Here is a 14,049-nt window from a genome sequence, read left to right as displayed (position 1 = left end):
TGTGTATTATTATACATCACGGTGAAATGACATACAAACGGTGACCCAACAGAAAGACTGCCATCACATCCCAAACATGAATAGTAAAGCAGAATCGGCAGTGTCCGACTACCAATTTCGACACGAGACAATGTCCACTGGTAGCATTGACAGTGACCTTCCCAAACACACACCGTTAGCAGAGTACTGGATGGCGGTGATGGCCACAAGGTGCGGGTGCAGCTTGAGTTCCATCTCTGAGGAGGCCAGGCGAAAGATCCTTAGGGTCCCGTCGCTGTACCCCCCCACCACACAGGCACCCCCTTTAGAGGGACTGACCGGGCTCCAGCACGCACTACCACAGCTCTGACAGACAAGACGGGGGGGAGAATCAGGGGTGTAGATATTGACAGTCAGACTCCTAGGTTTATAACTGGTACATGATGCATTGGAGCTTCTCTCTCTTGATGTGGCATGTAGCCTTGTAAGTACCGTGTCATAATGGAATTGCTACAGCATGTGATATACAGCCATTTAGCCTGTGTAAGGCGGTAGTTGAAAATAATAGCTCTGGTCATGTCATAGCTCTAATTATAACATGCTTCACAACATTTTGTAGTTTATAAGTGCTTTATAATATTTGCATTATAATACTTATGGCTGCTGTTACAATGTATTAATGTATATAGGTGTAATCAGGGGTTAAAGCAACAACGAAAATCCCATGACTGAAACTTAAGTGGATCTCAGATCGATTGTCTGCTGGCCCAAGTCATCCTCCCCTTCCATTTATAAATGTCATGCCCATCATGCTCTTAGGGAGAGAGGATAATTTTGTACATGTATTAAAACTGCGAGTTTCACCACTTTCAGTCCTTTTCGATTAGAAACAAACAACGACCCATATGAGTGGAAATCCGTCACAGCGACTGAATGTCATTAACGTTATAAAGTATTTTTTTTAATCCACGCGGCCATCTTAGCCTTAGGGGTTCCTGTAGTTGTCTTGCAGTCTCACCTGGTTGAGCACCTGAAACTGCACCACCAGTTCGTTGTTGGGGGCCGTCCACACCCTCACACTGCCATCCTCCCCACATGTGGCAAAGTGGCTCTCGTCTGGGCTGAAAACCACGTCATTTACCTGAACACCGGGGGGGGAGCGGGTCATTCAATGTACGGATAGAGGCGTGCACACGCTGGCAAAAACTCTATACTGTACCTTGCTCTTGTGCCCGCTGATGAGGCGGATGCTGGTGTTGTCCACCCAGTTGATGTACCACAGGGTACCCGCCGTGGTGCCCACGATGCCCATGTCCATGACGTCGTCAAAGGCCGCGCTCACCACCGTCCCGTCCAGCATCATCTCCTGCTCCAATAGCACCAGAGCACCTCTGATAGACAGAGGCAAGGACCAATGAGAGTAGACCATTCGATCAAATAAGCCAATTCATTGAATAAGAGTGGTTCTCTATATAAAACGTAATAGCCTCACAAGATCACACTGATGCAATACATGTACACTGAACCAAAACATAAAACGCAAATAAACTAAGTTACCGTTCAGTCAATTGAAATTAATTAACTAGAACCTAATCTATGGACTTCACATGACTAGGAATAGATATGCATCTGTTGGTCACAGATACAGTTCCTTAAAAAAAAGTAGGGCCTTGGATCAGAAAACCTGTCACTATCTGGTGTGACCACCATTCGCTTCATGCAGTGCGACATCTCCTTTGCATAGAGTTGATCAGGCCGTTGATTGTGGCCTGTGGAATATTGTCCAACTCCTCTTCAATGGCTGTGTGAAGCTGCTTGATATTGGCGGGAACTGGAACATGCTCTCGTACATGTCGATCCAGAGGATCCCAACCATGCTCAATGGGTGACATGTCTTGTGATTATGCAGGCCACGGGAGAACTGGGACATTTTAGCTTCCAGGAATTGTGTACAGATCATTGTGACATGGTGACGTGCATTATCATACTGAAACATGAAGTGATGGATGGATGGCACGACAACGGGCCTCAGAATCTCACTACATATCTATCTCTGTGCATTCAAATTGCCATTGATAAAATGCAATTGTGCTGGTTGTTCGTAGCTTATGCTTACCCATACCATAACCCTACCATGGGGCAATCTGTTCACAATGTTGACATCAGCAAACCACTCACCAACACGACCATATAAAACGCTGCCTGCCATCTGCCCGGTACAGTTAAAACTGGGATTCATCCGTGAAGAGCACACTTCTCCAGCATGCCAGTGCCCATCCAAAGTGATCATTTGCCCACTTAAGTCGGTCACAACACCAAACTGCAGTCAGGTCAAGACCCTGGTGAGGACGACGAGCACGCAGATAAGCTTCCCTGAGACGGTTTCTGACAGTTTGTGCAGAAATTCTTCTGTTGTGCAAACCCACAGATGGTTAGTCTCAGATAATCCGGAAGGAGAAAAAGCCAGATGTGGAGGTCCTGGGCTGGCTTAGTTACACGTGGTCTGTTGGGCATACTGCAGGTTGGGCACACTGCCGAATTCTCTAAAATGACGTTGGATGAGGGTTATGGTAAAGTAATAAACATTAAATTATCTGGCAACAGCTCTGGTGGACATTCCTGCAGTCAGCATGCCAATTGCCCTCTCCCTCAAAACTGGAGACATCTGTGGCATTGGGTTATGTGACAAAACTGTAAGTTTTAAAGTGGCCTTTTATTGTCCCCAGCACAAGGTGGACCTGTGTAATGATAATGCTGTTTAATCAGCTTATTGATATGCCACACCTATTTAACAGGGATGTTAGACAGGTGTGACTAACAGGGATGTAAACAACACTTTACATGTTGTATGCTGAAATTGCTCCGCCGTATAAGACAAATAAAGTAGAAACATAGAAATAGCGGACATAGAACAGATCTACCGCTTCTTAGACTTGCTTTCAATGAGAATGACAGATCTGTAACTACCATTTCTATGTGAATTTGATCAGGTCCCCGCAAGAAGTTACATATTGCAGCTTTAACTAAATACCACATTTTCAAGGAATATAAATCAACAGGCCACATACTATGTAACATAGGAGGATGAGGGAAAAGGTATGTAAGGAGTAGAATGTGTAGGCTGAGAAGGGTGTGCGGTGAGCAACAGACCTGTCCTCTGTGTTAGGAGTCTCTCCTCCAGGCCTCATGCCCTGTACAGCTGCCACGCCCCACAGCCTCAGCCTCCGAGTGTTACTGCCCGTCAACAGACGGTTCCCCCGACACAGCAGCACTCCTAGGAACACACACAAACGTACACTAATACTGTACATACAGACTCACAAACCTATTTTGGAGACGGGTTTATTTGCAAAGATTGTGATGTGTGTTTATTTACCAACTTTTAGTTGAATGAAGTCTGGATAAGCTTCGGATAAGAGTGCCTGCTATGAGTAACATTTAAAAAAAATGTAACTGACCGATCTCCCCTTGGTCAGCCTCCCAGGTCATGAAGCAACGCTGGGTGTTGCAGTCCCAGGCACACACATGTCCACTGTTGGTGCCCGTGAAGAGGATGGAGTTGGAGTTGTAGCACAGAGCCGTCAGCTCCACGCCACCCACCTCCTCTGGCACACACACTCTCTGCACCTAGAATTTGAATTAGAAAAACGTTATTGTCCACACAACATGGACATTTTTCTTCAAAGTCTTTGTGAAAGAAAAACGTTGTTGTCCTCGTTATGTGGAAATATGTCTTCCTATGAGGGAGAACATGTTGAACATACCTGGTGCCGGCCTGATTTTTATCCAAGCAGAGGGGTTCTAGTTAGCTAGACATGCCCAGCCCAAACCAGGCAGGAAATAAGCAGTGTTAAACAAAAGAAGTCTGGTATTATACCGAAACATATTCTCTAGAAAGCAGGCCAAAAGAGCATAGTTTGGGTCGGTACGATAGTGTAAAAAAAGTATCAGGGCTACCTTCTTAGAAAAACAATTAATTAGAAATTCACTCTAATTCTATTGTTACCTTGAGCTCCACGTCCAGGCCCTGTGTGTGGGTGTTGCAGAAGTAGAGTCCATGGCTGCCCACACAGGCCAGCTGACTGGCTGCAGAGGGGCTGAAGGCCACGTCGTGGAGCGGGCCGGACACACTGACCCTGGACAGCAGCTGGTAGGTCCTGGTGCTCCACAGCGCCACCTCGGGGTCGGTGAAGTCCCCTGCAGGAGGGCGGATTCAAATGCCATAAAAAAAAAAAAACATTTTCCATCTCTCATCCTTGAGGTAATCATTGATCTTTATGTGACTGGATAAGTGAACGCTATGTAGTGAAACTCTACTCCACTTGTCCTTGAAGGACTGTTCCACTGACCCACAGTGAGGAAGAAGAAATCATCCCTGGAGAAGGACAGGGCCTGCACCGCCCCCCGGTGGTAGGAGATGGTATTACTGCAGATTCCATCCTGAACGTTCCAGATGCAGATGAGGCTCCTGGAGCCACCGCTGCCCCCTGCCGCCGAGGCCACAGTCTGAAAGAGAACAACACACCGTCAGAGACGTGCAATGACTCATAAAATCACCTGTCTAGTTAGAAGGGATCAAAGTCACATAAACACTTTAAACAGGACAATTCAGACTTAGCACAACTAGTCACAGAGAGAAACCACATTCAGACAGTGGTTGAGACGCAGAGAATGCATCATCCTTTTGGCACCAGCACAGTCCACCACCTTCATCATCATCGCTCATGCTAGAGAGGAGACTGGAGGCCTACCTGCGCGTCATTGGTAACAGCCAGACAGGAGATCTCCTCAGTGTGGCCCAGCCAGTGTCTCTGGGAGCCAGTGTGTAGGTTCTCCACCACCACCACACAACCACAGGAGTACGCAAACAGACCTGCAATCAGTCAACACAACTAGGGCTGTGGCGGAATTTTGTCAGCCGGTGATTGTCAAGCAAATAACTGTCGGTCTCACGGTAATTGACAGTTAATTAATACAAACACATCTCCTGGCATCCACACAAAGCCTAAAATACATTTTAAAAAGTCTAATAAAGCCATGTAATATAGCCTACACCTTCACAATAAGTCCATTATTTATTTTAGACAGGTCTAAAGAAGCATGGTATAAAGAAAATGTAGTCCATTTCAGAAGAAAATAATTGCATACTCTGAGTTCTCCTTAGGTTAGATCCTAACGTGGCTGTGGGCTACACTAGTTAATTTAGCAGACAAGATTTGTGGCTGTGGCATTATTTTATAGAATGAAGAATACAATTGAACAAAGCTGAATAAAATATTCATATTTTCTCCAAACGATGAGGGAGTGTGCACATTTGACTATTCTGTGTTCAGCGTTAAGTTAATTTATCGTTATTAATGTAACTTTAGTGGTTCTGTAAACTTTGGGCTATATGTTTTGATTTTTAATACATTTTAAGGCTGCATGAGACTAATGATGATTTGAAGAAAGTCGCTTGAAAGGCATGAGCTGGTTTTTTTGCACAGGCTGTACACACCAATAGTCTCTCACAATTTGACAAGCACTTGATGATGCCTCGAATTTCATGGCGACATCCCCTTTGTGGACGTAATGCACCATTAAAAGAAACCATGTCTTTTGAAGCTCGGAGTGCTGCGTTGTGCCCTTCTCCGCGAGTGTGCTGCGCAATCCGAAACATCTCTCACACAGCTCTCTGTCACGTGATCGAGTCTTTCTCATAGGCTACAAGTGAAGACGGACACGTCGGGGACGCAACTGCGCGAGTCATTATCCAATTCTGAGGTGCATATTGACAACATCGGATGAACTGTCCACATTTAATTTTCGTCAGCCAACAAGATGAGTAGGCCTAACGAACAGCAAAAGCACTAGCCTATGTCAATCTACTATCCCCACAAAAGTCGACCAATTCTATTCTGTGTGAGAAATAAATATTCCAAAACATAGTCTGGGACAGTTGTGGGATGTGATAGATCCCAAATTAATACAACCACTACCATCAAAAAAACTTTTTTCATGCAATGTGGCTGACACAACAGATCAGAATGTTTAGCTTAAAATGTTGGACTATTTAGACTATTTAGACTATTAGACTATTTCTTCACATTATAAGCGCACATGGTAGTAGGCTTTAAGCACTACGCGAATGTTCCATTTGCGGAAAACACCATTATCAAGTGACTGCAAATGCGATTATGCATGTAATGCTTTAATTATAAAGGTGCATTTTTATGGTGAAAATGATCTGCCCCAAACTTGAACTTAACTGAACTAATGACCATCATCAGCATCAGAGCTTGGAGAAGCCTAATTATCGTGACTAAAATGGTCATGTGGAATTTGACTGCCTTCATGACTCGTGACTGTTGGTGTGCCGTTAATACGGTCACCGCAACAGCCCTAAACAAAACCACATAACCACCACTCAATCACAGGAGCACGCAAACAGACCTGCACTCAGTCAAGTTTCAATGTCACGTGGACAAGAAACATAACATGCCTTTCTTACAAGCTCCAAACCCAACAATCAATATCAATGTAGTACTAATAATAACATAAGATAGAACAAAAACACAAGAGAAATAAAAATAAAGACACGAGAAAGTAAGAAGCTATATACAGGAAAGTACACAACTACCACACAAACAGACCTGTAATCAGTCAACACAACCACATAAGATAAACAAACAGCGATGAAACTGGGTCATACATGCTTACGCCAAGTCTTACAATGCATTATAACTTGCATCATAATATTTTACGTATTCTATCAGTATATTTTAGTCAGCCAATGAAATCAGCTGAACAAGCGCAAGGTTTTACCTGTTTCTGGATTCCACACCATGTTGGCCCGCCCATTGCCATTGTAACCAATCACTGCCTTCAGACTCAGGCCCTCTTCGCCCAGTTCAGGAGATGCAGTACTCTGAGATGGAGACATGCAGACAGAATAGCTTGGAAAGCAAGCCTTAATAAATGCAGGCTTCCTTATTTCTCAATGACGGGACTTGAGCTGGCAAGAGGTGCTCTCTACCTGGTCGAGGGTGGAGGTTTTGAAACGTGGGTGAAGTGCTTGTAGCAGTCGGGACGCACTGGCTTCTCCACCTTCAAAGAATCTGTATAACATACAACAAAGTAACATACAACACACATACATACATACATACACATATACACATACATATACAGTGTCTTCGGAAAGTATGTGTCTGGCTTCGGAAAGTATTCCTTTTACTTTTCCCACATTTTGTTACGTTTGCAACCTTATTCTAAAATGGATTAAAAAAATAATAATCCTCAATCTACACAAAATACCCCATAATGTCAAAGCAAAAACAGGTTTTTAGAAATGTTTGCTAATTTATTATTATTAAAAGCAGAAATACCTTATTCAGACCCTTTGCTATGAGACTTGAAATTGAGCTCACGTGCATCCTGTTTCCATTGATCATCCCATCCCATACCATCCCTACAGTGAAGCATTGTGGTGGCAGCATCATGCTGTGGGGATATTTTTCAGCGGCATGGATTGAGAGACCAGTAAGGATCGAGAGAAAGATGTACAGAGAGATCATTGATGAAAACCTGCTACAGAGTGCTCAGGACCTCGGACTGGGGCAAAGGTTCACCTCCAACAGGACAACGACCCAAATCACACATCCAAGATAACACAGGAGGGCTTCAGGACAAGTTTCTGAATGTCCTTGAGTGGCCCAGCCAGAGTCCGGACTTGAACCCAATCGAACATCTCTGCAGAGACCTAAATATAGCTGAGCAGCGGCGCTCCCAACTGACTGCAGGAATGTCCAACAGAGCTGTTGCCGGAGAATTTAACGTTAATTTCTCTACCATAAGCCGCCTCCAACGTAATTGTTATAGAATTTGGCAGTACATCCAACCAGCCTCACAAACGCAGAACACATGTAGCCACGCCAGCCCAGGACCTCCACATCCAGCTCCTTCACCTACCGTCTGAGGGGGGTGCTGAGGAGTATTTGTGTCTGTAATGAAGCCCTTTTGTGGGGAAAAACTCATTCTGATTGGCTGGGCCTGGCTTCCCAGTGGGTGGAACTGGTGACCAAGTGGGTGGGCCTATGCCCTCCCAAGCCCACCCATTGAAGCATCCCTGTCCAGTCATGTGAAATCCATAGATTAGGGCCTAATGAATGTATTTAAAATGGACTGATTTCCTTGTATGAACTGTAACTCAGTAAAATCTTTGAAATTGTTTGCGTTTATGTTTTTGTTCAGTATGTACAGTACCAGTCAAAAGTTTGGACACACTTACTCATTCAAGGGGTTCTCTTTATTTTGACTCTTTTCTACATTGTATAATAATAGCGAAGACTTCAAAACTATGAAATAACACATGGAATCATGTAGTGTGCAAAGCTGTCATCAAGGCAGAAGAAGAATCTCAAATATATAAAAAAATAATAATAATAAAAAATAAACAATTTGGGTTACAACATGATTCCATATGTGTTATGTCATAGTTTTGATGCCTTCAATTTTATTCTACAATGTAGAAAATAGTACAAATAAAGAAAACCCCTTGAATGAGTAGGTGTCCAAACTTTTGACTGGTATGACATGCATGATGATTATCTTTGCCACTGAATTTATAAATAAATAATTTACCATTGTCCGCTGCTCTCTTCAGACTAGACTTCAGGGTTGATGAATCTCCGCCTGCTGCCATCTCAGTGACTTTGAGAAAGGAGCCAGACGGAGGGCGAGGGGAGGGGCCTGCCAGGGGGGCAGCGCGGGGAAGAACCTCGTCAATGTCCTCCTCACACAGAGACAGGTGGCTCAGAGCTTAAGAAGGAAAGAGGGAGACACAGGAGAAGGGCAAAGTGGGGGAGAACATGGTACTTTAGGTCGGTTGTAAAACAATACCTTGCTCCTTATCTTTGCAGAAAGTCATAAGAAAAATGGTGGAAACCCATTGGTGGGCTAGGTGATCACCATAGTTTTTTGCACACTTTTCCAGGGGTTGGTGCTAGGGGTAATTTTACAAGTAAGGGTGAGAGATAAAAACAAAGTGTAAAAAAAGTGAATGAAAAAAGGAGCAGCGATTCTCACCTTGTCCAATCCTGTTTATGGAGCTGATGTCCAAACAGGGCGGAGGTGAAGTGGGAAGGGGCGCTGTCTGTCGAGGCATTCCATTGGATAGCAGCCTACTGTTGACCTCTGACTCTGAATGACCTTTAAGGGCTACAGTAGAACCCCCAAATTCTGAATATCTATTGATAGCCAGAACTAGTAGACTTACTTCTTTCTGTACATGGTATTCTATTTACTGGCAACCTTTTCAAATATGGTGTGAATGACATAGAAAGAAATGATGATTCATCATCTGTTTTTGTATTTACATGGTTTAGGAGGGGAAACAGAGGCTGCCTTTGGTGGTGAACTGCGAGAGAAAAAATGAAAACTGATAAATTACACACAGATGCATGAATACAACCTACTTATACAATTTACAACAGTACAGTAATGCAATACCACTGTGGAGAATTCTTTGGGGGACAGACAGACATGACAGACAGACAGGCAAGACTCTCACCGTCTGTCAGTTCCAGTCTCCTGAGGGTGGGCCAGGAAGTCCCAGAAGAAGATGGCGTCTCCTACTGAGACCACAGCCATCTGGTCTGGGGCGAAGTTCACTTGGCGAATAGGCTGGCTGTGGCCTATGAACATCTGGGATGGAATGTCATCTTCAAATCAACACATTTCAAATGAATAACGTCACAACTTTTAAAAACTACTTGAAATTTGGTAAGATCACAATACTGAAATCCATAAATTGCTAATACAAAATGCCGGTTGGCATGGTAACCGAACTCAAAATCCACTTTACCTGCGAGTTGACATGCAGCTGCATGTTGTAATCCCACACCTTCACAGCATTGTGTCCTGCTGTCAGTAAGAAACGTCCATCCTCACTCACAGCTAGAGAGGAACACTGGTGCTTGTGTACCTTAGACATCTGGCAGGGATACCATACACAACACACTGAAGAACTCCACCAAAACAACATAGATATATTAAAGTACCTTGATTAATAAATAAAACAATTTAACACACACACGCTTTTCTTTTCTCACTAGCTCTGACTTTGCTGATAAGTTGCTTTGTTGAGGAAATGGTTTACTTACTATGATCGTGATATATGGTTGCTCACCGAGATACCTTATTAAGACGAATGCACTAACTAAGTCCCTCTGGTTAAGAGCATCAGCTAAAATGACTCAAATGGAAAAACATCTCTTTAGGAAAGTCAGTGGCAAAGACAATCGGCACCTTCATCACTGTATTATGCACATCAACATTGTCACACACAAACACACTATATACACAAAAGTATGTGGACACCCCTTCAAAATGTGTGGATTTGACTATATCAGCCACACCCGTTGCTGACAGGTGTATAAAATCGAACACAGTCATGCAATCTCCATAGACAAACATTGGCAGTTGAATGGCCTTACTGAAGAGCTCAGTGACTTCCAACAAGTCAGTTCATAACATTTCTGCCCTGCAGTAGCTGTCCCGGTCAAATGTAAGTGCGGTTATTGTGAAGTGGAAATGTCTGGGAGCAACAACAGCTCAGCTGCGAAGTGGTAGGCCACACAAGCTCACAGAACGGGGCCACTGAGTGTTGGAAAAAATTGTCTGTCCTCGGTTGCAACACTCACTACCAAGTTCCAAACTGCCTCTGGAAGCAAAGTCAGCACAAGAACTGTTCGTCGGAAGCTTTTGGCCGAGCAGCCACACAAAAACCTAATATCACTAAGCGCAATGCCAAGCGTCGGCTGGAGTGGTGTAAAGCTCGCTGCTATTGGACTCTGGGGCGGCGGAAATGCATTCTCGGGAGTGATGAATCACGCTTCACCATCTGGCAGTGCGACGGATGAATCTGGGTTTGGAGGATGCCAGGAAAACACTACCTGCCCCAATGCATGGTGCCAACTGTTAAATTTGGTGGAGGATGAATAATGGTCTGTGGCTGTTTTTCATAGTTCGGGCTAGGCCCCTTAGTTCAAGTGAAAGGAAAATGTAACACTACAGCATACAATGACATTCTAGATGATTCTGTGCTTCCAACTTTGTGGTAACAGTTTGCGGAAGGCCCTTTCCTGTTTCAGCATGACAATGCCCCCCCCATGACAGAGCACAAAGTGAGGTCCATATAGAAATGGTTTGTCGAGATCAGTGTGGAAGAACTTGACTGGCCTGCACAGAGCCCTGACCGCAACCCGATTGAACACCTTTGGGATGAATTTGAACGGCGACTGAGAGCCAGGCTTAATTGCACAACACCAGTGCCCGACCTCACTAATGCTCTCGTGGCTGAATGGGAGCAAGGCACACACAGCAATGTTCCAACATCTAGTGGAAAGCCTTCCCAGAAGAGTGGAGGCTGTTATAGCAGCAAACGGGGGACCAACTCCATATTAATGGCCATGATTATAGAATGAGATGTTCAGCGAGCAGGTGTCCCCACACACTACAAAAGTATCTCCCACACTAAAACATAGACATGTAGACACACACACACACACACACACCTCAAAAACAGAGAGACGGCATGCATATCAGTACCACTACCTCTCTGAGCAGTCGTCCGGAGTTCGTGCTAATCCACAGGATCTTGTTGGCGGAGGTGGTGACCAGTAGGTGTCCGGTGGTGGCCGGGGAGAAGCACACCTTCAAGGCCGAGTCTAGAGTGGTGCTCTCCACATCCAGGATACTCACGTCCACACGCAGCAGCTGGGTGATGCAAAGTAGAGCATCATGTTACCTCGGCTCAGATACACATCCGAACTTGTTCAAATCTAATTTTAAATTGTCACATGCTTCGTAAACAACAGGTAAAGACTAACAATGAAATGCTTACCTTCCCAACAATGCAAAGAGAAAGAAAATATACAGGTAATAGAAAAGTAGAACACATAATAAGTTATAATAAATACACAATGAGTAACGATAACATGGCTTTATATATATATATATATATATATATATATGAATCCAGTAGAGAGTTGATGAAGGGTAATTGAGGTAGATATGTACATTTAACATATACAGTTGAAGTCAGAAATTTACATACACCTTAGCCAAATACATTTGAACTCAGTTTTTCACAATTCCTGACATTTAATCCTAGTAACAACTCCCTGTCTTAGGTCAGTTAAAATTCACCACTTTATTTTAAGAATGTGAAATGTCAGAATAATAGTAGAGAGAATGATTTATTTCAGATTTTATTTCTTTCATCACATTCCCAGTGGGTCAGAAGTTTACATACACTCAATTAGTATTTGGTAGCATTGCCTTGAAATTGTTTCACTAGGGTCAAACGTTTCAGGTAGCCTTCCACAAGCTTCCCACAATAAGTTGGGTGAGTTTTGGCCCATTCCTCCTGACAGAGCTGGTGTAACAGTCAGGTTTGTAGGCCTCCTTGCTCGCACACGCCTTTTCAGTTCTTCCCACAAATTTTCTATGGGATTGAGGTCAGGGTTTTGTGATGGCCACTCCAATACCTTGACTTCGTTGTCCTTAAGCCATTTTGCCACAACTTTGGAAGTATGCTTGGGGTCATTGTCCATTTGGAAGACTCATTTGCGACCAAGCCTTAACTTCCTGACTGATGTCTTGAGATGTTGCTTCTATATATCCACATAATTTTCCACTGTCATGATGCCATCTATTTTGTGAAGTGCACCAGTCCCTCAACTCGCTTTGTTTGGAGGAGGATGAATGCTGCCTATGACCCCAAGAACACCATCCCCACCGTCAAACATGGAGGTGGAAACATTATGCTTTTGGGGGTGTTTTTTCTGCTTAGGGGACCGGACAACTTCACCACATCAAAGGGATGATGGACGGGGCCATGTACCGTCAAATCTTGGGTGAGAACCTCCTTCCCTCAGCCAGGGCATTGACAATGGGTCGTGGATGGGTATTCCAGCATGACAATGACAGAAAACACATGGCCAAGGCAACAAAGGAGTGGCTCAAGAAGAAACACATTAAGGTCCTGGAGTGGCCTAGCCAGTCTCCAGACCTTAATCCCATAGAAAATCTGTGGAGGGAGCTGAAGGTTCGAGTTGCCAAATGTCAGCCTTAACCGTCAAACCTTAATGACTTGGACAAGATCTGCAAAGAGGAGTGGGACACCATCCCTCCTGAGATGTGTGCAAACCTGGTGGCCAACTACAAGAAACGTCTGACCTCTGTGATTGCCAACAAGGGTTATGCCACCAAGTACTAAGTCATGTTTTGCAGAGGGGTCAAATACTTATTTCCCTCATTAAAATGCAAATCAATTTATAACATTTTTGACATGCGTTTTTCTGGATTTCTTTGTTGTTATTCTGTCTCTCACTGTTCAAATAAACCTACTATTAAAATTATAGACGGATCATTTCTTTGTCAGTGGGAAAACGTTCAAAATCAGCAGGGGATCAAATACTTTTTCCCTCTCACTGTATGTGGTGAGTCAAAAGTGGTGCAAAAAGGGTCAATAGTCCGGGTAGCTGTTTGGATAACTACTTAAATAACTATTTAGCAGTTTTACGGCATGGGGGTATAAGCTGTTTAGGGTTCTGTTAGTTCCAGACTTGATGCATCGGCACCGCTTGAGGTGCGGATGCAGAGGAAACAGTCTGACTTGTGAGGCTGGTGCCTTTCACAATTTTATGACCTTCCTCTGACACCGCCTGGTATAGAGGTCCTGGATGGCAGGAAGCTTGGCCACAGTGATGTACTGGTGCCAAGCAGTTGCCACACAAAGCAGTGATGGAGCCAGTCAAGTTGCTCTCAATGGTGCAGCTGTGGAACTTTTTCGGGATCTGAGGCCCAGTGCCAAATATTTTCAGCCTCCTGAGGGGCAAGAGGTGTTGTCGTGCTCTCTTCACGACTGTGTTGGTGTGTGTGGACCATGATCGATCCTTAGTGATGTGGACCCCTAGAAATTCCCGCTCCCCTGGAGCCGTGCCGATGTCAATGGCGGCGTGCTCGGTCCTCCATTTCCTGTAGTGCATGATCAGCTCCTTTGTCTTGCTGACGTTGAGGGAGAGG

At 44.3% G+C, this 14,049-nt stretch overlaps 1 protein-coding gene across 1 annotated transcript in view; it reads right to left on the bottom strand.

Moving 5' to 3' along the window:
• The window catches only part of wdr90 (WD repeat domain 90), a 54,790-nt gene that overhangs the window by 3,113 nt on the left and 37,628 nt on the right, over positions 1-14,049 (bottom strand). Inside the window, 17 exon segments of the mRNA XM_064993556.1 lie at positions 174-345; positions 998-1,120; positions 1,199-1,370; positions 3,130-3,253; positions 3,438-3,606; positions 3,986-4,176; positions 4,329-4,485; positions 4,731-4,852; positions 6,784-6,886; positions 6,995-7,026; positions 7,029-7,188; positions 8,483-8,778; positions 9,046-9,177; positions 9,336-9,376; positions 9,530-9,663; positions 9,824-9,952; positions 11,575-11,736. Of these exon segments, the coding sequence (XP_064849628.1) occupies positions 174-345; positions 998-1,120; positions 1,199-1,370; positions 3,130-3,253; positions 3,438-3,606; positions 3,986-4,176; positions 4,329-4,485; positions 4,731-4,852; positions 6,784-6,886; positions 6,995-7,026; positions 7,029-7,188; positions 8,483-8,778; positions 9,046-9,177; positions 9,336-9,376; positions 9,530-9,663; positions 9,824-9,952; positions 11,575-11,736 (2,419 nt within the window).

The sequence above is a fragment of the Oncorhynchus masou genome, chromosome 18 (genome assembly GCF_036934945.1).
Source record: "Oncorhynchus masou masou isolate Uvic2021 chromosome 18, UVic_Omas_1.1, whole genome shotgun sequence".
In the NCBI taxonomy this organism is placed as follows: domain Eukaryota; kingdom Metazoa; phylum Chordata; class Actinopteri; order Salmoniformes; family Salmonidae; genus Oncorhynchus; species Oncorhynchus masou.
Note: the sequence above shows the minus strand (reverse complement) of the source record. Positions and strands in the feature narration are given on the sequence as shown.